General features: G+C 42.9%; 1 protein-coding gene across 4 annotated transcripts in view; it reads left to right on the forward strand.

The window, feature by feature from the left end:
• LOC126416409 (solute carrier organic anion transporter family member 74D-like) overlaps window positions 1–23,624 on the forward strand; it is a 130,561-nt gene extending 106,937 nt beyond the window's left edge. For 2 of the 4 annotated variants that reach the window (XM_050084125.1, XM_050084141.1), the window contains 3 exons: window positions 2,948–3,051; window positions 15,153–15,254; window positions 22,127–23,624. In XM_050084125.1, the coding sequence (XP_049940082.1) occupies window positions 2,948–3,051; window positions 15,153–15,254; window positions 22,127–22,269 (349 nt within the window). In that variant the 3' untranslated portion in view covers window positions 22,270–23,624. Of the gene's footprint in view, window positions 1–2,947; window positions 3,052–15,152; window positions 15,255–22,126 lie in introns of those variants that run through there. The other 2 variants (XM_050084134.1, XM_050084149.1) reach the window with 2 other exon arrangements.
• The last annotated feature ends 3,479 nt before the right edge of the window (window positions 23,625–27,103 follow it).

Here is a 27,103-nt window from a genome sequence, read left to right on the forward strand (position 1 = left end):
GGATCACAACATTTCATGTTGAAACGCCTGGGCCCGAAAGATCTCTTAACTGTGTTCTGGTATCTGCCACTGAAGGGCTCACCAGACGATGATTCTGGTTCGCGTCTTTACCGCGTGAAGTCCAGAACCTGGGCGAGAACGTTAACGTGACTACTGATATAAGCATTGTTGCACCACTGACGCAGCTCGTCCAGCTTGTGTAACAGTTCTCTAAATGGACCTTCCAGCCACTTGAAAGGCCACAGTCTGACACCATACAAACTCTCTCAGTTGGCTGTGGGGAACACGAGTGCGTCTCTGTGGCATGGTTGCATGCTTGCTCCACACATTTGCAGCAAACTGAACCTTCTGGATGTGAGCATTCCCCATTAAAGGGTAGACAGTGAAGTCACTCTGGCACCTTGTCGCTACGCTAGCTGTTGGCGGACGACGCTGAACCACAAGAAGACTGGTTTCGATGGCCACGTGGTACTACCGCGAGGGAAGACCATAACGTATAGCTCTGACGCATCGTACAGCTCTGTAGTAGCAATTTGAGCAGCAATTGGCACCACCGTGACACAACAAACTGTTACAAACAGATTACTTCAAGGTCAGCTCAAACCTGATGCCCTGCATTCCACTGACCCAAAACCACTACCATTTGCGACTTCAGTGTTGTCAAACGAGAGTTCTTTGGAGGGCAGGGCGGCGGTCTGTTGTGTCGTCTGATGGGGGCTGATGTTTGTCGGTGCCAGTGACGGTCGTGTGTTGGCAAGGAGGAGGCCATTTGAGCGCCTGCTACAAAGCTGTCTGCAAGCTAGACACAATGGGCATGCCCTTGAAGATATGGTCTGTGGTGCCATTTCGTATGAGAGCAGGAGCGCTCTCTTGGTACTCTCACGCACCATAACTGCAAATTTATACTCAGTCTGGTGATTCGGCCACTTGGGCCGCCATTAATATCATTCCAGGGGGTATTTTCCAGTAGGACAAACCTCGGTTACATACCAGATCTGTCTCCAATGGAGCACATCTGGGGCGACAGTGTATTGAAGCGTGTGCACGAATAACACTGTATGGTACATTTTGTAAAATTGCGTGGAATAATGTTGTATACGGCAGTCCGTATCGCCTGCTGTAATAGTTGACCTAATTACTGTCCGAGGGCAGCACTAAACAGCAAGGAGACACAAGCAGTTTTCACGGCTCTGCACGAATAATGCTTTATGTTAAAAGACTGGCGGAGTGCAGCAAGGCGACGCAAAAATGTGCCACACTGCATTATTCTTGCACACGATTCTATTCTTAAACTAGCTGAGTATCCAGCATTGTCCGGGTATGTGTCTGTTCCAACGTTGTATTAATCCATCTCCTCCTTCCCCTTCCCTCTGTTCATCTCCACTTCCCCCTCTTTATCCATCTCCTCCTCTATTTCTGTCCATCCCCTCCTCCCCATCTCTCTGTCCATCTTCTCCTATCCCCTCGGTCCGTCGCCTCCATCAGCCTCTGCCCGTGTCTTCCTCCTCTTCCACTCTGTCCATCTCTTCCTATTTCCTTCTTCTCCCAATCCCCTCCTTTCCCCTCTCTCTGTCCGTATCCTCCTCTTCCCTTCCTGCTCATTTCCCACCCCCCCCCTCTCTCTGTCCGCCTCCTCTTTCCACTACCTGGGTTCGTCTCTTCTTCCCCCTTTTGTCTGCCCATCTCTCCCCGTTATCATCCCAACCCTCATCTCTTCCCAGATACTAAGTAGCATCTGTACCAAATTTGACTGAAATCAGTCCAAAAGCTTTTTACCTGTGGCTTTGTTTATGTATGTACTTGTCTTACATGTTTCACACATATTCAGCATATTCCACGTATTTGTTCAGATAGAACACCTGTATCTCTAGCGAATTTCGCCCAGCAGTTTCTCGACATCTCAGTGTTTATGACGTTATATATCCTAAAGTATGTATCGTACAATGATTTATATAATCTAATAGGTGAATCAGCGGTATATTTGGATTATGTCTGCGGAAGGTGTTGCGAGTAGAATTAATACCCGAGAAGTAATAAATTTAAATGTCATGCATGATGCAGCAGCTTTTCATACATTCAGCGTTTCTGACAACATATCTCCTGAGATATGTATCTACTGTGATATAATTTTGCAGGCCCATTCAATGGTATGTGAATACCGTCTGCAAAATGTGTCACGAATACAGTTAGTAGTAAAGAAGTAATAAATTGAAACGTCCTGCCTGATGCGGCAATTTTACTCCATGAAGACCGAAAATGTAGTAAGTGATGAAATTTTCATCATTTCCAAAGGCTTTGTTCAAATGTTCAAATGTGTGTGAAATCTTACGGGACTTAACTGCTGAGGTCATCAGTCCCTAAGCTTACACACTACTTAACCTAAATTATCCTACGGACAAACACACACACACACACACACACACCCATGCCCGAGGGAGGACTCGAACCTCCGACGGGACCAGCGGCACAGTCCATGACTGCAGCGCCTGAGACCGCCCGGCTACTCCCGCGCGGCAAAGGCTTCATCAGCGAGAAAAATTTCGTAAATGTTTTAAGTTATGAGTAAAGTTTGTTGCAGGTTAGTAAGCGCTTTCATTCTCAAATACTGAATGAATGTAGTCTAGGTATTAGTGTCGTGGGCTACACTCCTTTTTCACCCCCAGACCTCCCCCTTTTTGATAGATAGGTGTTTCTTACCCCACAAGGATTCTTTCTGTACAGTATGTGATATGTGTACCAATTTTGGTTGAAATCGGTCCAGTGGTGTAGAAGATGATGTATAACACATACACATACATACATATTTACAATATGTATGTAATTTCAATTTGTATACGTTTAAAATTCTGCATTGCATTTACAACTTACACGCTCTTTCTCACTAAGAAAGAGACCGAGTTACCTAGTAATCTAATACTTGTGAAAGTAAAATAGATTTCTCTTTCAGGTGTGTTGACGAGATTGACAAAGCCCAGGCAGTAGCTTTTGCTGAGGTGATGATGACTGGTTTCGCATACATTCCAGCACCAATAATCTATGGAATGATCATTGGTTAGTATAAATAAGAGATATTTTTTTCCACTAGTGATTACTTCTACATAATTGATGTTGGATGGTCAAATATTCAAGAATAGTGCACGATGGTCTCAGATGTGGAATTAAGGGTGTCACTGTTTGTATTGTAGTCGACTACTTGCTGTGAGTATTGTTTGAACAGCTTTCGAGCACTCGTGCATCTCGATAGTCCAAGGTTCGCTTACATCTTTCATGGCCTGTTCGCGGCATCTGCTGGATGAAGAAAACACCAGATTGGCAGGGCTCTTGTAAACCGCAGCCTTACGGATCACCGAAGGTAGACGTGGCTTTTACAATGATTCATCTGGCTATGGCGGTGCACCACACTGACACCAATCAGTCTACGCTGTATGAAAACGTCGAAATTCTTTGGTCAACTTAAACTTTATGGGACTCGGTAGTAAACGAAGTAGTGGAAATTTGTTTAAGGAATTTGGTCAATAGAGGTAGCATTCTCAACCTGGACAAAACATGGAATCAGGAACTTTTTTAAGTAGTGTTAAAGACGTCGCTAGAGCGCAGCTTCCAATGATACATCGATATCCCAACACGGATCAATCGTGTATCCACAGGCTCAATGTATGCATTGTTCCATGCCGCCGGCGGAAAAAAATCTCTGGTGTTTGTGTATCTGTGGCTGCATAACTGGTGTGGTCCGCGGGTTTAACTGAGCGAGAGCTGTACTTCAGACTATCGGCTCACTCAGACGGAGGTCGGACGATACACGGCCGAAAGACCGGGTGAAGAACTAGGGTTTGTGTAGCTGCACACCCGAAATCTAGTAGATTATACGTTCATTAACATCTATCATATGCAAAGATTTATAAAAAATATTTGAAACTGTTCAATATGTAAAGTTGGATGTGGTTTTCGCAATTCACAATCTACATTTTAGTACTGGTTGCAAGAATGCTGAGTGATCAAAGGGCTTGGGATTTGGGTTTGTTATGATTCAGGTAAGTAAAGCGCCAGCTGATACTGAGGCATTATTTCTTTTTCGAGGACAAAAACATGTTTGTTTATGAATTTACAGAAATAAATCATAGCGGATAATGAGGGCCTCCAAAAGGCGGGCGAAATGGTGTATTATAATCTTGACTGTGTATCAGGATTGCTTATGAACCCAAGAATAACAATGTCAAGCAACATCACAGAGAAAGTTGTTCACCATGACATGCACAACACGTGCCTGGAACGGTCACAATAATGGTGACTGATAGTGTAGTCAAAAGAAATTAAATTTCCGTTATTTCAAAATAATTCAAAATATCAAGTAGCTGACGTAACGTTTCGATTTCAACACAATAAATTTAAAGAGATCACGCATATTGCGCGCTAAATCTGAGACTACGGGGCTTAATGTATCCCTAGAAGAGATGCACATTGGGAGGGAATTCAGTGTCACAATAACGTTGACCGGTAATTTTCTTCATGATTCTGAATCAACCCTCATATGGCGAACGATGGGGACACGTAACGCATCCGTGAACAATCTCGAAAATAATCATTATGGTAGTCCATGTGTTGTGGGCGTACTGACCTCAAAATCTTTGAAGACAGCACACTAAACGACAACTTCATTGTGGCACTGCACTCCTTCCCCTGGCCTGCCCTTTCCCCTGACTTAAATCCCATCGAACATGTATGGGATGCGTTGGGGAGACATATTGCAGTAAGACCATGTATACCATTTAGCAGTCGTCAACCATCCTGGTGGATGAATGGAACGCCTTACCACAAGAACTCCTTACCAACCCGACAGCAAGGGAGCACTTTGCAGAACTTAGTGATCACACACCCTATTGAAAACCAACTCCAGTATTTTGTGGTGTCCAGGGGACCATTATGAATTGCGGTGACTTGAGTGTCATTGTTGTCTTTGAATGAAGGTGTTACTTCTGTTCTTCTCATTGAGTTTTTGTTTCAGTTATAGTTCTTTCTGTGTATGGCTCAAGTTCCATCGACCTATGTTGCTTAGCAGTAACACATCATGTGACAGTAACTTTTGTCCTTAAGTTTGTAATACCAGTGTACATCTAAAATACTATTCTATAATTCACACTTAAGTGCCTGGCGGATCGTTCATCGATCCACGTTCAGACTACTCTCTACCGTTCCACTCTCGAAGAGTACACGGGAAAAGCGAACACTTAAATCTTTACATGCGAACTCTGATTTCGTTCACTTTATGGTAGTCTGACATCAGAAAAATATTTTCGCACTCGGAGAAGAAATTTTATGATTTAAATTTCGTAAAAATATTTCGCCGCAGTGAAATATGCCTTTGCTTCAATGATTCCTACCCGAACTCATATCGATGACACTCTCTCCTATTTCGCTATATCACAACATGAGTCGCCTTTATTTGAACTTTTTCGATGTCCTCCATCAATTCACTCTGGTATGGATCCCATACAGTGTTGGAGTGCTCGAAGAGAGGACGGACAAGCTTATCGTAGGCAGTCTTTTTACAAGACTTGTGGCATTTTCTAAGTGTTCTTCCAATAAAACGCGCTCTTTGATTCGCCTTCCAAACATCATCATCTCTGGGATCGTTCCAGTTGAAGTTCTCGTACTTGTAATTCCTAGTTATTTATCTGAATTGACAGCCTTTAACTTTGTGTGAATTATAGTGTAAACGAAATGTAAAGGATTCCTTTTAGTACTTACGCTTTTGATTATTTATAGTCAACTGCCACGCTTTGCACCATACAGATATCTTATCAAAGCCATTTTCAGTTGTTTGTGATCTTATGAGGATTTCACTAGACGTAATCGGATTTCTTGCTGTGTCAGTTCATGAGCTTTCGACGATTATCTCCATCGTCTTCATCAGGAGCAACTGACAGCCAGTACTGCCGCTTCGGTGGCCTTACATTGCCCAAACACGGCTCCTGATTGGTCGGTAATTACATCCTGCTGTCGCAGATGATGTCTACGTCTGCGCTGGTGGAGCCACCGCTCCCGCAGTAGTGAAAACATTGCGACGAGTATCTGTGGGTCTTCTCTGCATCGAGAGGTTGCTTACACGCACCGCTAAAACTATATACCCGCTGTCATGGTTCTCACACATTCTTATCTCTACAGCCTCTTTAATTACAGAATCTTAAGTATATAGGAGTCTGGGACAAACCTTTTGGTTCGTTAAACAGTATTTTATGTTTGTTTCTGAGGCTTTGCCCAGGAATCGCAGATTTCTCCAGTTCAGGATCCTGAGGCCGAGACTGTCCTTAACAGGGCGTAGCATCTCCTGTATCTTCACAGGAGGTCGCAAAATAAACCTGATACCTCGTCGTCCCAGAACTATGTCTCTATGTCTACTTTGCTAGATGCAGCGCTGCAGAAGGAAAGGAATGCAATCGGTGGCTCATCACGTGAATATTCCACGTTTTCGCCGTTCCTTTTCTTGCAGAATGCTGTCTTCATATCACGTGACACATAGCCTTTCTTTCGGAACATGTACTTCAGATGATTATCTTCGGCATCCAAATGATCTTCGTTAGAAGAGTTTTTCTTCTGTGTACGAGTGTATTTAAAGCTGCTCTCTTCTGGATTGCATGGTGAAAATTCTGGGCGCTTGGGCGCTAAGATGTAGACCCATGTGCGTCGGCTTGAGGAGCACTGTGTGGCCGAGACAGCCATCCGAATTTCGTTGTACCAAAATGTATAAAAATAGCAGCCTTCCCTCTTTCTCTGTCTCGACAGTAAACTGGATGTTTGGATGCGTACGCTCATATGTTCATAGAAGTACTCCAGAGCTTTTACGCCATGTTGCCAGACCATAAACGTGTCGTCAAAATAACGATAAAATGAAGATGAACGAAGGGGAGCCAAATTTAATGCACAATCCTCAGAATTTTCCATAAAAAGGATAGCCATTGCTGGAGGTAACGGAGAACCCAAAGCTATTCCTAAAATTTCGATGTGTCCACCTCAGGAGCTTCCGTAAATAGTGAGAACACATCCAGGCTGACTAAAATATCGTTTGAGCCAACTCCAGTCCATTTAATGTTTTCCTAGATCTCGTAGGCTGTATGGATTACCTGAAGTCCTTCGTTCTCATTTCACTATACAGTAAATGACAGTACCATCTGCGTGCATTCTAAGGGGTCTGCTCATATTGTTGCCTAAAGAGCGCATTTTTTCTGATGTTTAAGAAGATATTTGCAATCTATCTTTTGCAATGTGTAGCTGGAGTCAGCACAAACAAATGGTGCTAGTCACGTCTTTGTCACTACGCCCAGTGTTGACGGAAAGCGTCGGTTTATTTCCCGTTACAATCAAAACGATTTTTAAAGCGGAAGTCACGTGCCAGTTCAATAGAGTGACCCCAGATTAGCCTAGTGCAATATATGCATTCACAGCGACGGAAAAACTCAAAGAATAACCAGAACTTCAGAAGTGACAGCACCACCCTGGCCCCCACTGACTGCTACCGCCAAGAATGCAGCGCTACTGACAAGGGAACCTCCCCATCGCACCCCCCTCAGATATAGTTATAAGTTGGCACAGTGGATAGGCCTTGAAAAACTGAACACTGATCAATTGAGAAAACAGGAAGAAGTTGTGTGAAACTGTCAAAAAATAAGAAAAATATACAAACTGAGTAGTTCATGGGAAGATAGGCAACATCAAGGAGATCGCGAACGCAGGAGCGCCGTGGTCTCGTGGTAACGTGAGCAGCTGCGGAACGAAAGGTCCTTGGTTCAAATCTTCCATCGAATGAAAAGTTTAATTTTTTATTTTCAGTTTATGCGACAAACTCTTATGTTTTCGTCACTTTTTTGGGAGTGATTATCACATCCACAAGAAAACCTAAATCGGGCAAGGTAGAAGAATCTTTTTACCCATTCGCCAAGTGTACAAGTTAGGTGGGTCTACAACATATTCCTAACATATTCCTGTCATGTGACGCACATGCCGTCACCAGTGTCGTATAGAATATATCAGGTGTGTTTTCCTGTGAAGGAATCGGTTGACCTATGACCTTGCGATCAAATGTTTTCGGTTCCGGTTGGAGAGGCACGTCCTTTCGTCTAATAATCGCACGGTTTTGCGATGCGGTCGCAAAACACAGAAACTAAACTTATTACAGTGAACAGAGACGTCAATGAACGAACGGACAATAATAACTATGCGAAAATAAAGAAAGTAAAATTTTCATTCGTGGGAAGACTTGAATCAAGCACCTCTCCTTCTGCAGCTGCTCACGCTACCACGGGACCACGGCGCTCCTGAGCGCACGTTCTCCTTGATGTTGCCTATCTGGCCCATGGACTACTCAGTTTGTATATTTTGCTTATTTTTTTCATAGTTCCGCACAACTTCTTCCTGTTTTCTCAATTGATCTGTGTTCAGTTTATCAAGGCCTATCCACTGTGCCAAGTTATAACTAAACCTGAGGGGGGTGTGATGGGGAGGTTTCCTTGTGAGTCGCTGCTGGATTGTGGTTTATTCTTCGCGTTTTACTCTCGCTGTTAATACATGTCGATGAAACAAATATTAGACTAGGCTAATTTGGGAACCCTCAATGGCATGGGCTTGTAAACTTCCGATTTAAAAATCATTTTGTTTGGAATGGGAAACAAACCGAGGCTTTCTGTGGACACTGAGCTTCGCACGAAAGACGTGTCAACCATTATTTGTTTGGTCTGACTCCAGTTACACAATGTGAAAACAAAATTGTAAATATCTGCCGAAATACCAGAGAATACGCTCCTGACGTATCTTAAGAGAGACAACCAGTATAGACTAGGAACAGCAGAGGGCCAATAACACTTCCTTGTGAAATACTAGATATCACTGTGGTTTTACTCGATGACTGTAAACTAGTGCGTGCTGAGTCCTTTCCGACAGGAAATCACGAATTCAGGTCACACAAGTGAGACGATGATACTCCACAGGCACGCAGTTTGTTTAGAAGCCGCTCGTGAGGAACGGTGTATGGAAATCTGGAAATATACAATCAAATTTGAGACCACCTGTGGATAGCCCCCGTTATTTCGTGTGAAAAGAGCTAGTTGTGTTTTACAAGAGCGATATTTCCTGAACCTATGCTGACTATATGACAGTAGGTCGTAATTCATAATGTTTGATTGTACTGCAAACCGACGTCAGTGATATGGGTCTGTAATTTAGGGAATTCCTTCTATTTGATTTCGTGAGTGTTCTTGTAACCTGCAACTTTCCATTCCTTAGGTAAGGGTTTTACAACGAGTTGGTGGTTGTATATGATTGTTAAGTTAGGAACTATTATATCGGCATATTCGGGGAGGACTTCAGAATCTGGACCACAAGACTTGCTTTATTAAGCAATTTAAGCTGCTTCGCTACACCGTGGATATCTATTTCTGTGTTATGTTGGCAGCTGTTCCTGATTCGAATTATGAAATATTTAATTCGTCTTCCGTGGCGAAGAAATTTTGGAAAACGTGTATAGGAAGACGGCCTTAGTGGCACTGCCATTGGTAACATTTCCATTGCTGTCACACAGTGAAGGAACTGTCTCTTGCCGCTGGTGTGCCAGAATCTTTTTGGATTTTTCTGTCAGATTTCGACACAGAGTTTTACTGTGAAAACTATAAAAAGTATCTCGCACTGAAGCCCACGCGAAGTTTCCAGCTCAAGTACAGCAGCGCCAATATTGGAGATATGCGTTCTTTTAAATTTGGCATCCTTTTATCATTGCTTCTGCAACAGTGTTCTGTTGTGTACGACGGGAAAAGTGTTCCGTTTCTTACTAATTTACTCGGTATGAACTTCAAGACCCCACCAGATGACAGAGTAACTTCTACGTTAGATGGGTTTCCACAATCGGATGATGATCATAATATCTGGTTTGTAGGGCGCTCAACTGCGCGGTCAACGGCGCCCGTACAAAGTCCCAATTTTTACGTAGTCCAATCGAGCCACTGTTACGAATAATGATGAAGATAAAATGATGAGGACAACACAAGCACCCAGTCCCTGGGCAGACAAAATACCCAACCAGGCCGGGAATCGAACCCGGGACCCTATGATCCAGAAGCAGCAGCGCCAGCCACTTTTTTTGTCTCATTTTGTTCGTTATAGTTCGTTGCAATTAATCGTGGCCTCTGACGCCCGTTGAAGTTCATTGTTAATCCATTCACTCCCTTTTTTTTATTACAGAGGGCAGCTAAGCCTCTGGTCGAACACGCTGAGCTACCGTGCCGGCTGCCACTAGATCACGAGCTGCGTGCACAATCGGATCTGATGAGGCTGACCCCCAAAGTTAGATCTCTCCTCGGGGTACAACGATAATTAATTAACTTACGCGAAGGATTATGAATAACGCGGAATGGTGTTAATGGCCCTAAGCAACATGTCCTGAATGTTATCTCTTTAACTCTTCTCTAACTCTTTACTATGACATAGCTATGAAATCAGTCACCAATTACAATATCTAAAATTTATTCGAGTAATAACGTTATATTTTGCCAGGATTTATGATTCACAGTCTCGAACAACAGTTCAGATTAAGAATCATCGTTAAGTGTTGGCAAGGTTTGGTGAACAGCGAGCATTTTAAGAGGATATGCTGCGATCTTTCACAGACACACGATGTTTTCTAGTAGGTAAGCAATGAATGCATGGCATTGAACTGATAGTGAACGAAGGTAATATTATTAGTGGGGCAGAAAGATCATTGCGTGGGCAGCCACTTCTCCTTGAACTAGCGAAACTTTGCGCCTATATGCATCGTCTGCCGTCGAGCCGTAGAGCTCGTGGTGGCCCTTCGTCACTGCTGTCGGGCGTGTGTTCTACCTGCCTCCACTCCCTCGGTTCGAATGTTAATCTGTCCTGCTCCCTATCTCCCATTTGAGTAATACGCTCTGTGTTCTTCCACTGCATCCTAAAACCAACTCTTAATGTTCTGCGCGTTTGTGGTCCCACTCCTTTTCGTTCACCGACCGACCTCCAAAAATCAAGTAGTAGTGTTGTCCTCTACACCTCCAGCCTGTATGTTCGATGTTACGTGACCGTATCTCTCTTGCTGTCTGCGTCCAGGGACTGCACTGTTCGTAGCTCTTTCGCGCCTCTAGTCTGACTTGTGTACAAATCCCCGCTTTGCCACTATTATGCTAAAACAGCATTATACTTCATAAGATCTCTCTTCCTCCTTCTCCAGTCTACTTCTTTAGAGTGTTTTTCCATTCAAAAAGTGTGACGTAATATCTAAGTCACCGCCCATCCACCACTGATTGCTCAAATGGCTCTAAGCACTATGGGACTTAACATCTGAGGTCATCAGACCTCTTAGACTTAGAACTACTTAAACCTAACTAACCTAAGGACATCACACACAGCCATACCTGAGGCAGGATTCGAACCTGCGACCGTAGCAGCAGCGCGGTTCCGGACTGAAGTGTTTACAATCGCTCGGCCACAACGGCCGGCTCCACCACTGATAAGACGTTTTCTTCCCGTAGTCGTGATTTCACCACCGCAGGAATAAAAAAGGAAAAATAGGTTCCGTTCTTTTTGAATCGTCTGGGAGAGTCAGCCACATTATTATAATGTCCCAGCTAGCAATGTTTTTTGGTAAGCTTGCGCTACCACACCTAAAATGATTGCCACAGTTTTCATATCTCAGGCAGCTTGAGTAAAAAGAGGTTACCCCAGTTAGTGGACCATAGGCCATCGGGGCCTTATGTTATTATTCTACCCAGTATCACACAGTGGAAATGCATGGACTACGACCCGACTTGGAGGGAAGCACTGATTTGAGTGGATACTGGTGGAAGGGGTAGAAATTGAAACACAAATAAATGAGTTAAAAGCTAATACAGTGAGATATATTTCTAAATTAGCAGAGAACAGCATCCCCTTAACCGAGGGCAGCCTCCACTCATGTAGACACATTCACAAAATGACGTATACAAATAGCATTCATCTACTGCGACCCAAGTTTAACTGAGGACACCTCAGAGAGAGAATTCGGCGAACCTTATCGCAAGGCCGACGCTGCTGCTCTCTCTTATTATCGCGAAGTACTCGGGATCGCCAAACGACCAAAACGGCGATCGAATCGAGCATTATTATTAAACTGTGCCTGAACTCACGAACCGTTAAGCTTAACAGTCGCTTGGCGGTGCTTACGTATGGACAATTGGCGATGGCAGACGATATGGTAGGTAGTGGGCCTTCCAAGAAGACGTTCCAGAATGGCTGGAGTGGCAACGCTTGGGATTTTCTTTTCTTCTTAGTTGGTCAGCATCTCACACTAGTGTGTCTACACCTGAAGAAAGTAGTTCCAGTGCCTACTCGTTTGGTAGTCAAGCGGCTAGCTGTCGCCTGCTGGGCCGTAGACAAGCTGCTTGCTTTTCGCTCCAGGAGTTTTGTAACCTGGCGCAGCCTCGACCGTTGCAACTGCGGGATGTTCTGCGTTCGTACGCGCCTCAGTTTAGAGAAGTCGCTCCGTTTGTACTTGAATCTCTCTAAGGCCACCGCCATTTTCTGCAACTTATTAATTCTTCTCAGAATGAATGCATCATAGATCTGTTTACTGATGTAGGTTCCTGTGTATGTAGGTAATTACTACAACAAGGTTTCTTTCGTTTCTGTAGTTATTTAGCTGATTTAATTCGCAGTTGTATCCTTAGACACTTCGAAATAAAATTTATATGCAAATTATGATAGAGCAGCGGTTTGTGCATCGTCGAGAGGTCCAGAATCCATCACCTGATATCACATTCTTTAATTACTTCTCGACGCATCCTTTGTTCCCTGCCTTATGCTGCCGCCCATGCTCTCGCAATTGCTGTAGCCCATACGTCTCTACAGCGAAAGGACTTTTCTCCAGACTTCCTTTCGTCAGTGTCGTGTTTTTGCTCGTCCAATCTCAAACGCGTATGTTGTTTGCGGGCAGGGCTGGAGAAGACAGTGGCGGGGTTCGTACTTTTACCACTGTAGCGCGGTGTGGGCGCGTTGTCCAGTGTCGGGCAATGCCGTGAATTGCACCAGTCCAGCTCGCATGGCCGCTTTTTCGTCACTGTGCTTCACAAGCGTGCTCCGAAAGACGAGGATGAGCGGCTCCCGACGAAGTACGTGTTGCATCAGTACAGCACTGCCTCGTTACCATCTGCCACGAACTGCCTGCTGTTCATCTTTCTACACCTCCAGCACCACATTCCCAGTGAATAAATCACTGCTATCTCCGACCTTGTGATTCTATGTGTATTTGCTATACCCTGTCGGTCACTAGCGTCTTCATCTGTCTTATCTTTATTCAAGGATGATAGCTAGTAGGCCAGGTTGGCCACCCCTCAAAATCCCTCATTTTCCGGTGACACTATTTCATTGTATTTAAACCACATCTGGTCTATGCTTAGTTTGTAAGGACTGGAGATTTTCCCTTAGGAAGGTGACAAGTGAATTTTTACCTGCTTTTTTAAAGTGATATAGTTGCGTTTATTTTTGGTGGTTTTTGATGACACAGTTTAAAACTTCGCTACAACAACCTTGCGGTAAAAATCGCTCCCTATTTGCCCAGGATTATTTGTTGCTCAGAAGTCCAGCACATTCTGCAACCATTTACACTCCAAGTGGGTTCCTGCAGTAACTGTTCAAACTGATTTTAGGAGAAATTATTTAGTATGATTTCAGACGGTGTTTTATGCGTAACACCGATTTTAAACATGTATTTTCGCCAACATATCGAGGGAAGACTGAAGTCACAACCAACTGCAATTGTATAAGTGTGGTACTATTTGAAGTGAGACTCATGTTTTCTTTGAACTGTTCAGCAACTGTATCATCTGAGTCGGAAGTCATGTAAAAGGAATCAATTAATGATTTATTATAATCTCTACCCATACTAACTCACAGGAGCTATCTACTTCAGTTTCACTAGAAGATAAACTGCTGGCTACTGAAAGCAACAAACACGCAGCCACAAACTGTATTTAGTGTAGCCTTTGTGAACACCGTCTGAGTCGTTTATCCTCGACTTTAGTCAGCTTTCAATGCCTACAGCGATTTCAGCTACAGGTCTTTCTATTAGTGCTTGTAGCTCTGGTTCTTTCCCAACACAGCTACGACTATTTACGACCATTATACCTTTGGTTCCTAGGTCGACGCTCATCCTGTGTTTGGCATGTAGCGTTTGAGCCTGAATTCGCTTCTGTACTTTCCAGAGACGCTCTAGCGTAAAATACCGCCTAGCCCACACCACACAGCCTCCGCTACCCATGTAGCTGCATTAAGAAATGCTACGTTTCCTCGTAGTAACCTGATACGTTCTTACAATGCAGCTCTTATTTTCATTTTTCGGCTTTTCTTAGGGAATCGACGCGAAGAACGATGGTGACTTCACGAACTAAAAAATTGCTGGAACTACTCAGACCTATTAATTATTTTCAAGCAGCAATTCTTAACATTTCACGACTTCACTTAGCAACTTTTAATTACCAGTTGTAGACTTCATAGGCAAAAGTACCTTCTACGAGAAAGAATTGTTATTCTGGCTCTGCGGAACAGTTATGTTTCTTTGTCTCTCTCGTATTATAGTAGGAAATCTAACCAGTTTCATTGTCGAGATTAAGGTCTTCATGTATTGCTTTAATAGTTTCAGTTGTGACGCTTTCTCTTTCTTCGTTCTTGTACTGCAAACACAATACAACTTAAATTAAAAGATTCGAGTGAGTCATTTTTTCCCTTGGTGTTCATAACTGGACATACAGTGCATTAGTAAGGGGAACGCGCCGTAACTTTGGTTCGAAATTGCTGCTGCGATCGGGTAACAAGAGAAGGAATCACATTAGATCACCTGGCCACCTCCGTGTTTGACATGCCTACAAAATGTGTTGGATGACTTCTGTCATTTTCATTGCACCAACTGCCAATACCGTCCTCGCTTCATACACACAGCGGTCTGCTGTTCAAAAACTACCCTGGGGCAGGTTTTCATATCGTGCAGATTCGACAACATCCCAACTTCAGTGTGCATTGCTTTATGTTTGGCAGAAATATTATTGATTTTTGTTGTTAATACAAATCAGATTATTTACAATGACGATGGAAATTCTGCTGCTGGAGGGCCCATCTTACTTTCGCAGACTCTAGCTGCTTGGTGTGGAGTGAGACGTGCGGATCACGCGGCAACTGCTGGCTCTACGACGTGGCCCACATGCGTCACGCCCCAAATATCTTGGCGGCAGGTGAGTCATAACTAAAAGCTCAAAGATTTCTTGTTTGCTTCAGGTAAGAACTATTGGAGAGGACTTTATAGAGGTAATATAGCAATCATAGGTCAGATCACAAGAAGCAAATTAAGAACACGTAAGAAGTGGGTAACAGTACGGACGACAAAGGATAATAGCGGGCTTAAGGGGTACTGAAAATTAACGTGAGAATTGATCGAACTGTCCAAGGATGTACTGCCGGCTCATTTTACCAACGGGCACAATATTGTGACGATCAGACATGCCACCATCGACAGGTGCGCTCATGGTATCAGCCATTCTGTGGATTTTTTGAAACGCCTCGACAGCTTCAGGGCGAAAGACTTAATATACTGGTCAGTTTTCCAGTCGTTTCATTTTTCAACAGAGTACTAGAGTGTTTAGAACTTATTGGTCAGAAATATGACGAGAAGACTACCGACCTTTTCAGGGAAATCCTGACCTCCACGTGTTTCCAGTTTAGTGGAGAATACTACGAACAAACGGAACCAGTCGCAATGGACAGCCCACTCTTCCCTGTAGTCGAGGATTTGTATGTGGAATACTTCGAGGAGGAAGTCCTGAAGTCCTCCAAATGAAAACCCACGTGTTTTATCCGCAATATGGATGACACAGTCGTCATATAGTCCCATGGAAGGGACAAACTCCTTGACTTCCTCACACATTAGAACTCCATATATCCCGTATAAAATTCGCTACGGAGACTGAATCAGAAGGAAGATTACCATGCCTGGACGCCATTGTCAATAGAAGAGCTGGGCCACGGTGTGCATTGGAAGAAAACGTTCACTGACCTGTGTTTGCATGCAGGCAATTTCGACCACCCATCGCAGAGGAATGGGGTACTAAAAACACTGGTACACAGGACGCGAACCATTTCAGACGCAGAGAGTCTGTCTCAGGAGCTGGAACACCTCAGAACTGTATTCCGAAAAGCGGGTATCCAGACTGGCAGATTACGCGCGCTCTCTGCCCCGCCATAACAGTACAGTCTGTGGAGATGGAAGAAGTCACGGAGGATGTGGCAGTCATTGCCTTTATACCATACGCTGGCGCCATATCGGGAAAAATCGGACGCATATTGAAGATGCGCAGAATAAAAACTGTCTTTTGCCCACCCAATAAAACACGAGCATTATTGGGAAGGCTCAAAGATAAACCTAGTTTTGCGGAAGGCCGATGTATACCAAATTCCATGTCAACATGGGAAGACATATATTATAGAGTGCGCACCGTCGAGGATCGTTGCCGAGGACACCAGAGGCACACTCGTCCGATGTGTCCCAACAAGTCAGCGGTCGCAGAGCACTGTTTGTCCGACAATCGCGTCATGGAATACGAACTTACCGGATTGTGGCACAAACTATCAAATACTGGGACAGTGTCGCTAAAGATGCCATAGGAATCTCTACCAGGGACGATCTCATCAACCGTGACTGCGGCTATAATCTAAGCAAGGCTTGGTTCCAGCGCTGAGTTTAATTAAGAAGACTCTCAGTGAACACAACGATCTGGCGACCGCAGCGGACAGAGACCGTACATCAACGCCATCACAGACGCCGCAACTGCCGACCCGCGGACACGGGCGGACAGCGGACGGAAGGGTTCTCGGGGGCAAGGGATATTAGTTGGCTGCGCGCCCCCAGCAGCTCAGTTCATCAGCGCACCTGACGATGGCGAAATGTCTGATTGCCGAAATATTGTACCCATAGGACGCTATGAACCGGCCGTACACCCGTGAACTGTTCGATCAATTAACACGACGGAAGAATTTGAAGAATCACAAAGGGAGAATTGGCTATCTGCTCTCTTACGTCAGAGAGCGGCAGATGCTGAATCTTTTAAATTAGCGAGAGGTATATTTCGATACATAAGGGGAATGGACGGTATACAAAGTAACTGGCACAGCTGACTGAATCACAATAATGAATGTCATTCCAAAACTTTAGGTACTCGTGAACACAATGGTGTGTGCGGACTAGACCACTTGTGACGAGGACAGGCAGTCGACAAGAAATAAGTCACTGTGCTAATGGAATGCATCACGAGGACAGATGTTAATGAAAATGAGCTGTATGTCATATTGGAGTGCCTTTTACAGTAACTTCTCCTCTTGTAACCCTCTGCGAAAGACTGAATTGTATAAATAGTAATTGCTGTGTGTAAAACGCGTAAATGTATAAATCGCCGAATGACAGAAACCTAAATGTTTACATTAAGCGAGTTAGATAGTCTGTTTGCAATATAACTCTTACATAAGCTAATATTGTGCAGTTAATAGAACTAAGTAAATGGCTATATGGTATGCAGGAGGGGACAAATCCAATCCGTGATTACTCGTTGGTAATAGGAAAATAACTGACTTGTGTCATGTGAGTAGGTTGCTCAGCTTTGAAAATGAAAGCCTGCATAGGCTTGGCATTGTGAAAAGCAGAATTATTCGTTATATTGCACTCTTCTAGTATATATCTAAGGCTTCATGCTAGAAGTGACATAAAAGTGAAGATATTACAAAAATTATCATACTGAGTAAGAGCACAAGTGGAATGCGTTTTTATACCCACTGTTGTTTGGTTTCCACATACTAGGACAGAGTGTCATGAAAAGCGTCATTGTTTCGTAATATTAGTTGAGAATTTTGGTTATCACGCTTACGTTGGGCGTAGTACCAAGTACTGGTCACTGATGCGGATGCTACCGATCTTTCATGGGATCTTTCCTACGCTGACTGTGTTAGAAATCGTCATTATTACGAGCATCACTTTTCAAGAAATCCCTAGAAATGAGACACCCTTGAAATAACTAAAGGGGCTGATCCCGACCTCCACACTCATTATAAGTTGTGTTCGTTTTCTAGTATCTGTGTAATACTAGTTAAATGGAATATGAAAAAATTCAGCTTACGTACCTTTCACATAAAACGCATTATAATTAATTTCTCTACTAATCTCTTGAAAGTTCTGGCATTCCTGACACATTGCTTAATGTAGAACTTTTCCTGTTCTCGCCGTAGAAGTTTTAAAGAGACGTGCACCGATAAACATGTGAATTAGTTTACTCAAAGACTTATGACGTCATATCAGAACGCACTGATATAGATGCTATTGATGTATCGTGGCATATTTTCTGCCCCGACTGTATAAGAAATTGTCATCAATACGAACGTCACTTTTCAAGAATTTCTTACAAAAGAGGTACCCTTCAAACATAGCAAGCGGCTGCTCCCTGACTGCAGAGTCTTTATAACTTGTGTGCGTCTTCTAGTATCTCTGTAATCTGCAAGCCTCTAGAGTCCTTTATGCTTTTGCGAGCTCCTAGAGCGTTAAGTATTGTTGAATGTCTTTTAGTATCAACAAAAAGAGCGAGAAGTGCGAGCGCGGCACGGTCTGTCGGGGAAGGTTCTTGTGAGAAACTTAGTGACTAGAATTTTCGGATTATTATTCATGGTGTGAGTTTGTTTACTTTGTAGGGGGATAATAAGGAAGGTGGATAAGTTAGTGGAATTTAAACTTGTGTTTGTTTATTCAATGTCTTCTCATATTGCAACGGTACTTTCGCGTCCTCGTCAATACGGTACCAGAACGTTTAAGTTCTACCACTGTAAAGACGGAAGATCAGCGATTCGGAATGTCAGAACTGCGCAGTAAGTAGCGGCAGGAACACCACCACAAAATGACGCAGCACTAACACTCCAAACCATCGATTCTCGGAGAGAGATTTTAACCGTGTTCAACCCAATGGTAAAGTATCGAACTATTTTTCTCCGAATCATACAGTTTGGGGGAAAAGCAGTGAGAATAATTACTTTTGTAAACCTTTTATCAGACAAAGCCTGTTATAACAATAAACTGTTCTGCTTAATAAAACGGCCGCCAGCCCAAATCGGGCACAGTGTCTACCATAAAAGATGAAGTCAATTTTCGACAATGAATAAATAACTACTTCCATTTACTACGGTCACTCGGCAATAAATACTATTAATCCCACTTTCTGTTAATTATGGAATTTATCACTATACTTCAGTAATTATTTAAAGAAGACACACATACGTTTCAACAAGGATACATAAAAATATTAAACTTACAGCTATCATTCATATGACCAAAACTACACTCCTGGAAATTGAAATAAGAACACCGTGAATTCATTGTCCCAGGAAGGGGAAACTTTATTGACACATTCCTGGGGTCAGATACATCACATGATCACACTGACAGAACCACAGGCACATAGACACAGGCAACAGAGCATGCACAATGTCGGCACTAGTACAGTGTATATCCACCTTTCGCAGCAATGCAGGCTGCTATTCTCCCATGGAGACGATCGTAGAGATGCTGGATGTAGTCCTGTGGAATGGCTTGCCATGCCATTTCCACCTGGCGCCTCAGTTGGACCAGCATTCGTGCTCGACGTGCAGACCGCGTGAGACAACGCTTCATCCAGTCCCAAACATGCTCAATGGGGGACAGATCCGGAGATCTTGCTGGCCAGGGTAGTTGACTTACACCTTCTAGAGCACGTTGGGTGGCACGGGATACATGCGGACGTGCATTGTCCTGTTGGAACAGCAAGTTCCCTTGCCGGTCTAAGAATGGTAGAACGATGGGTTCGATGACGGTTTGGATGTACCGTGCACTATTCAGTGTCCCCTCGACGATCACCAGTGGTGTACGGCCAGTGTAGGAGATCGCTCCCCACACCATGATGCCGGGTGTTGGCCCTGTGTGCCTCGGTCGTATGCAGTCCTGATTGTGGCGCTCACCTGCACGGCGCCAAACACGCATACGACCATCATTGGCACCAAGGCAGAAGCGACTCTCATCGCTGAAGACGACACGTCTCCATTCGTCCCTCCATTCACGCCTGTCGCGACACCACTGGAGGCGGGCTGCACGATGTTGGGGCGTGAGCGGAAGACGGCCTAACGGTGTGCGGGACCGTAGCCCAGCTTCATGGAGACGTTTGCGAATGGTCCTCGCCGATACCCCAGGAGCAACAGTGTCCCTAATTTGCTGGGAAGTGGCGGTGCGGTCCCCTACGGCACTGCGTAGGATCCTACGGTCTTGGCGTGCATCCGTGCGTCGCTGCGGTCCGGTCCCAGGTCGACGGGCACGTGCACCTTCCGCCGACCACTGGCGACAACATCGATGTACTGTGGAGACCTCACGCCCCACGTGTTGAGCAATTCGGCGGTACGTCCACCCGGCCTCCCGCATGCCCACTATACGCCCTCGCTCAAAGTCCGTCAACTGCACATACGGTTCACGTCCACGCTGTCGCGGCATGCTACCAGTGTTAAAGACTGCGATGGAGCTCCGTATGCCACGGCAAACTGGCTGACACTGACGGCGGCGGTGCACAAACGCTTCGCAGCTAGCGCCATTCGACGGCCAACACCGCGGTTCCTGGTGTGTCCGCTGTGCCGTGCGTGTGATCATTGCTTGTACAGCCCTCTCGCAGTGTCCGGAGCAAGTATGGTGGGTCTGACACACTGGTGTCAATGTGTTCTTTTTTCCATTTCCAGGAGTGTATTATTTAACACGACTAAATTTCATTTCTTTAGGACTGTTATTGGCTAACGTTTTACTAGCACCAATATTTGTCTGGCTTTCTCTGACATGGAGAAGCAACACCAACAATTACTGTTAAGATTGTTGCAGTTAAACAATTATGCTACTTTACTTTCAGAAATACTATTGACAACTTATCTTGGTGGCCATGCAAAGCGGTGGCCCTTAAACTGATACGTGCAATAATTATTTTCAGAATTTACTACCAAAACAGTACTATTGCCAGTAATTTACTATTATTCAAGCTTCAATAAACATCAGGGTACTCGGAATAAATTCGTTTAGGTAAGGACCCTACTGAGGTACATGACATATGAAAATCACGGTTAAACACAAAGGTACATTTAACACTTATATTCCACTGATTGAAGATGGATGGTTCACACTGTGATACACTACTAAATAAAGTACTTTGCCTGTTACTGATGTCGAAGGTGGCGTGAGGCGGTGCTGCGTAATAACATTGTGCAGGTACCGCTCTTGATGTACACAGCTGCCGTACTGCGCCAATCATGTGGGACACGTCCGAGGCCAAAAACCCAGTCTTGCAGGTAAATTCGGGGTCTCTAGTGCTTCACCAAGGTAATGCGTGTTCACCATTTGTAGGGCAGCTACCGATTATATCAGCCACTTGTGCGCCAAATCTCACTCGCGCGCCCCACCACCTTTTCCATTCCACCACACAACGGAGTTTCGTTCTACCTATGATCCCTACACCTTTTCAATTTACACTTCTGCTTACAAAAACCCTAAGTATGAACCATCTACAATTGCATGACAACATATACATACAAAATTGACATAATTAATTATAGTTGTACTTGAAATATTACATAATTATTTACAAAATATGTTTTAATACATTTATTCCACCTACGTCAAAGAGGTTATTTTAAATAGATAAACTACACTTAACACGAGCTTACTCTTGTTATAGTATTTTCTTAATTTTTCAAAATTATTATGGAACAAAATAAAATTTCAAAACATACAGATTAATGGCAGTATTATATTTACAATAACATTACAATATATGGAGTGATTGATGACTGGGGCAATAATATGAAGAGGTAAGTTAGTTTCACTTGTAAATAGATAATTTACACCAAGAGGATGTGTAGTAATATTCTTATATACACTGTGTAATAAGATCATTTCAAGGGACCTAGAGTCAAGTATTTTGTGGGTGTGCTGTACGTTTTCCAGTCTTGGCAAAATTAAAATGATTTTATTTTTGGATGTGCGGAACGCTTGATGAGTACCATATATCCACAGGTTTCCTGTTTTCGGGCACGTTTCTGGACATTGGCGTGTGGTACTACGCCAAGGACGTACGGTTGTACGACGAGGATGAGAATGTCGGCGGTGGAGAAGACCGCGACTTGAAACTTTCTACTCTTGCCGCTGCACTGTCGTGAACACAGCCTCTCCAGACAGATGATATTACTTCCTGAAGGACGCCTGCCGCACTGTCACTGTCAACGAGAGCGTGCTTTTACAAAGTCTAGGGTTTCTTGGAAAGTGGGTTCCCAAATCCCTTCCAGACTTTGAGGAAAGGTAATGATGTCTTGTGAGCTGATGGATATCACGAATCGATCCTTTAACGAAAAATTTTACGTTGTGACTCCCTCAAAAGACTGATGTTCTTCTGCCCTTGTAGTACCCGTCATCTGGAAGCGGGCTTCCCAGCTTGCTTTCTAGACAAGCAGACGTGGATTCAAGGGAAGAGTCACGCATGTCAAGGTCCACTTCAAACAACAATTCAGTAAATCAATTTAAATTTTTGCACACATCAGCTTCCAAAATTTTTCAAACTTATTTCATTAATGTAGCATACCAGCTAAGAGTGTCAACGGTGGCAAGAAATCTACTTCATAGTTGCTTCCCTGAGAGACAGGCTGGTGGACTGACCAGTTGCAGAAAGCATTCCAGCTAGTAATGGTGCCCATTCACAGACTGACTACGTCTCTGTGACAAACAGCAAATCTGTCATCCTGTAATAGCACCGTTTAAATTTTGATTCTTAAATTCTGAAATAACCTATTCACCTAACCTTTGACGTATGCGGCCGTTACCCAATGGTTAAGACGATCAATTCTGGCAACGGAGATGTTACAACCAGCTTTTGCTATTTGATAGTATTACTCTCGGCAAAATATTAGCTTTGATATAGTCAAAATCACTGCGAATTTGCACTGTATAAAATAATATATTCTCATTAAACACAATGGAATATAAGTACCACATTCGTTTACACATTTCATCATGTCTAATCTCAGCATACTTCTAGTATGTCAAAATTTTGTCACATGCTATTATACTGATGGGTACCATCAGTCCACTCTCCAGTCCGATGGCTGGTGCAGTTGTCACGAACACATAGCATCGGAACTTAGTACTTTTATATTTGCTATTTTGTAAAACCAAGCGTTTTTTGTCATTAACTGCTATAATGATAACGATTTGCTGAGGATCAACCCATAGTGATAGGGACATTTAGCATTCTCGACACTCAGCAATCGGTCGTTTTCCTATTAGTGACGTGTGTAATTGACTCATCTCTGGGTAATGGATCAAGGATCCCTTACCTTGTCATCCTAAAAGACTTTTTGAAAGAAAATAGAAAATGTTATTAATTATTACCAAAAAAGAAGATAAATAACATGAATTTAATAAGAAATAAAATTACAATGTTTTGTGGGCAAATTCCCTCTCATTCCAGTAGTGAACTGTTTCTGCAGAAATATTTTAGAAAAAATTATAGTACATCTTAATAAAAAGGAAATTATTTTCACAGATGAATTGTTTTGTTTTTTGTTTTATACTCAGTTGTAATGAATCTCTTCTCTAAAAAGTTATTGTGGGCTGTCAAACAAATATTCATTGCTGGTCACCTTTTTCGCAGCACAGTGTAAACTCACTCACTTACTTCATTGGCCCCTTTGGTTTGCCTTTGTTTCAGTAGGTTCGTTCTGCTGTCGATTCTGCTACCTTCCAGACAGTCGTAATATCAGCTCACTTTAAAGAGAGAGAAGAAATACAACAATCTAGTAGCTATTCCATCCTTATCTCTACCATACTATTGATATGGAACACATGAAACACCTCATACTTTTAGTATATAAGCTTTTACAGCTAGTTGACAATTATATACTTACCTCCAGGTCAGTTAACAAATGTAGATACTAACTTAGTCCACTAAGCATATCTCAGACAGCAATGTACACAATTACGAATAATGTTGTTCCCAGAGAGAAATTTCAACAGAAACAGCCATTTTACTCTGTCATAAGGTATGTTAGTGTACTTAAATAGTTATTGCCAATAGGCTAGTATAATGCCTTCTCGTTTTTATTGATATATAGTTCAGGATCTGCAATACAGGTATTGATTACTCATTAAATAATGCCAGAAAGAATTCTACTTCTGAAGCCTCTTATAAATACATCCATCATCAATATCAGTAGCTAGATAGACAATTAAATCAATATTCCTCTGCTCTTCCAGTGTAAAACTTCCCTTGTTATCAACCTTTTTCTTCATGATTTACAAAAAATACTGTATAAAGATACAGGTAAGACTAGTACTACATTAACATTAACTTCATTTAACGGTGAAGCATATGTCATGTCTTATTAAAACCGTTTCTGACAGAAATATTTGGACAACCACTGCTAAATCCACCTAGCAGTTTCTACAACTTTGCTGTAAAAATTTCAGTTATTGGAGAGGAGTCAAACTTGAAACAGGAAGTTATGTCTGAGTTAGCTGGGAATATACCAATAGCCAGTTGGTATACCAACACACGAGTTGCTGGTTCCTTATTCTGAATCTATCCCATCATCTTCATGAATATAATATATAATACCTTTTATGTCTTGTTTACATACACTCTGCTTCCACGGCCGGCCAGTGTGGCCGTGCTGTTCTAGGCACTTTAGTCTGGAACCGCGTGACCACTACGGTCGCAGGTTCGAATCCTGCCTCGGGCATGGATGTGTGTGATGTCCTTAGGTTAGTTAGGTTTAAGTAGTTCTATGTTCTAGGGGACTGATGACCGCCGATGTTAAGTCCCATAGTGCTCAGAGCCATTTGAACCATCTGCTTCCACAGTGCACAGTCTTTTTGAACTTATATAGTCCTTTACAGACATGACTGAACTTACGTAACTCAGAATTTATTTTCTTTAATCTGGCGTGTACCTTTAGTAACATCATATCTCCCACTCGATGGGCTTTATCATGTCTCGCTTATCTCCTCTTTGATTTTTCCTTCAAGCTCAATTCCACTAGTTCTATCTTCTCCCAGGTGGATATTCCAAAAATTATGAAAAAATGTTATCCGGTTCCTGATTAAGTACGATCTACATGGCACAGATTTTATGGAATCATATGATAGATGGTTCCTAACATGTTCAAACTTCTCTAAATACTCCTTTCATAAACCATGCTTCCTGAGAAACAATTCAACACTTTCATCATTCATGCAGCAGGGTTTGATGCTGGCCTTTACTTAGTCATGGCAATCTGCTCTATCTGATATCTACCGAGCATCTATCTCCGCTGTTTGAATCGAAATTGTGTCCTGTTATCACTCAGAATACGCTTGTATGTACATACATTACTGAAGTAACCTCTTGCTTGTTTTCCTGGTACGTTTTTCAACAGGTAAAATTTTTAAAAAAGGCTGAGGAACTAGTTATTCAGCAACTAAAATTTGCAAGCCTTTACCTCACGCTCTTTGAAAAATCCCAAGCAAATCTAAAGCTACAATATCTTTAACTGATGTTCCTACGAAGTGCGACTGGGTGCACATAACTCTTATATTGGGCTCTGGCTGTTTTAGTCTTTTGTCAGATATCACAAATTCAGTAATTTAAGCGTGTGGCTCCTCATGTTATTAAAAGCATAAACTCATTTCAGTTTCTCAAGGCATTTCTTTGATCCATGTAGGGCGTTACTATAACGTGTGCACCAAATCCTCTATATATTCTGGTACACATAGTTTCCAGATTTCTTCGCATTTCTGGTTCCTCTTACATAGAATTCCGTTGAGGGTGTAGTAACAGGTACGAATATTTTCTTCTCGAGGACCTCTATATTTACTCTTAATTACTTCTAGATTGCATCTTTATTTGGCTCTTGATGTATATCTCTCAAGAGCCTTTTTATGAATTCCTTGTGTCGTATTCCTTCACCAGGCTGGTCCTAATATTTTCATCTTGCAGCCTGCTCAGTGTTACTCTCCAGAAATAAGTCAGCAGTCTTGCCAAACTACTGGGTATTAGGTTGGTGTTACCAGGTGTGTATATCACTTCAGAATCATAGACTTTTTGCCCAAGTGCTGCATTACTCATACTTTCTTTAATTCTCTCAAATTCCTCTTGACATTCTTCATTCCAGTGTCATCTCATCTATGCCTTCATTAGCTTCCTCAAGTTTGTGGAAACTTACAAATACTGAAAAGTAGTCTGAATTACTGAAGATGGGAAACTGTAGAATAGCTTCCATTTTACTTGGGTACGTGTAAATACCTTCCTATCAAATTATGTGGTCCAGAAACTTTATCTGCGATTTATTAAATTCCAGTGTATCCAAATTTGCCACCATCCATGTTGCCGCTTGAATTGTTCTATGATTGCATCTAATTTGTACAAATGTTTCTCCCTTGAAATCAACACATCATACACACAGAAACTGACTTTAAGTACTTCGTCACCTAGAATGTTATCTCATGTTCTGATGAATTCAGAGACAGACTCGTTAAGTCCAAATGGTTGAACTTTTAATTGACAGCTCCTTCCAGCATAAGTAAAGGTTCTGTACTGAAAAGAGTCTGGCGCTGAAGTTAGCTGCTAACAACCGAAAGTTTGTTCAGCAATATTGTGTATTTTTGCACCTCGAAATTTCTGGATTAGTTCTTGTATGGTTTCTGGTTTATCTCACTCCAGCTCGATGATTCTGTCCACCATGTGCACATCTAAAACTATCTTCAGCTTCTCATCCGTTAATACACTACAAAAACCAGACTATTATATTTACTATTGGATCTTTCTATAACTCCAAGGTTCATCATCATAGGTATCTCTTCTTCTATTGCCCTCCATTTTTCCTTGAGAAATGGGATATTGTCTAACACTGAATGATTTATGGCCCTGCCGACAGCGGTGGCCGAGCGGTTCTAGGCGCTTCAGTCCGGAACTGCTATGGTCGCAGGTTCGAATCCTGCCTCGGGCATGGATGTTTGTGATGT

This window comes from Schistocerca serialis, chromosome 1 (assembly GCF_023864345.2).
Source record: "Schistocerca serialis cubense isolate TAMUIC-IGC-003099 chromosome 1, iqSchSeri2.2, whole genome shotgun sequence".
Lineage (NCBI taxonomy): Eukaryota > Metazoa > Arthropoda > Insecta > Orthoptera > Acrididae > Schistocerca > Schistocerca serialis.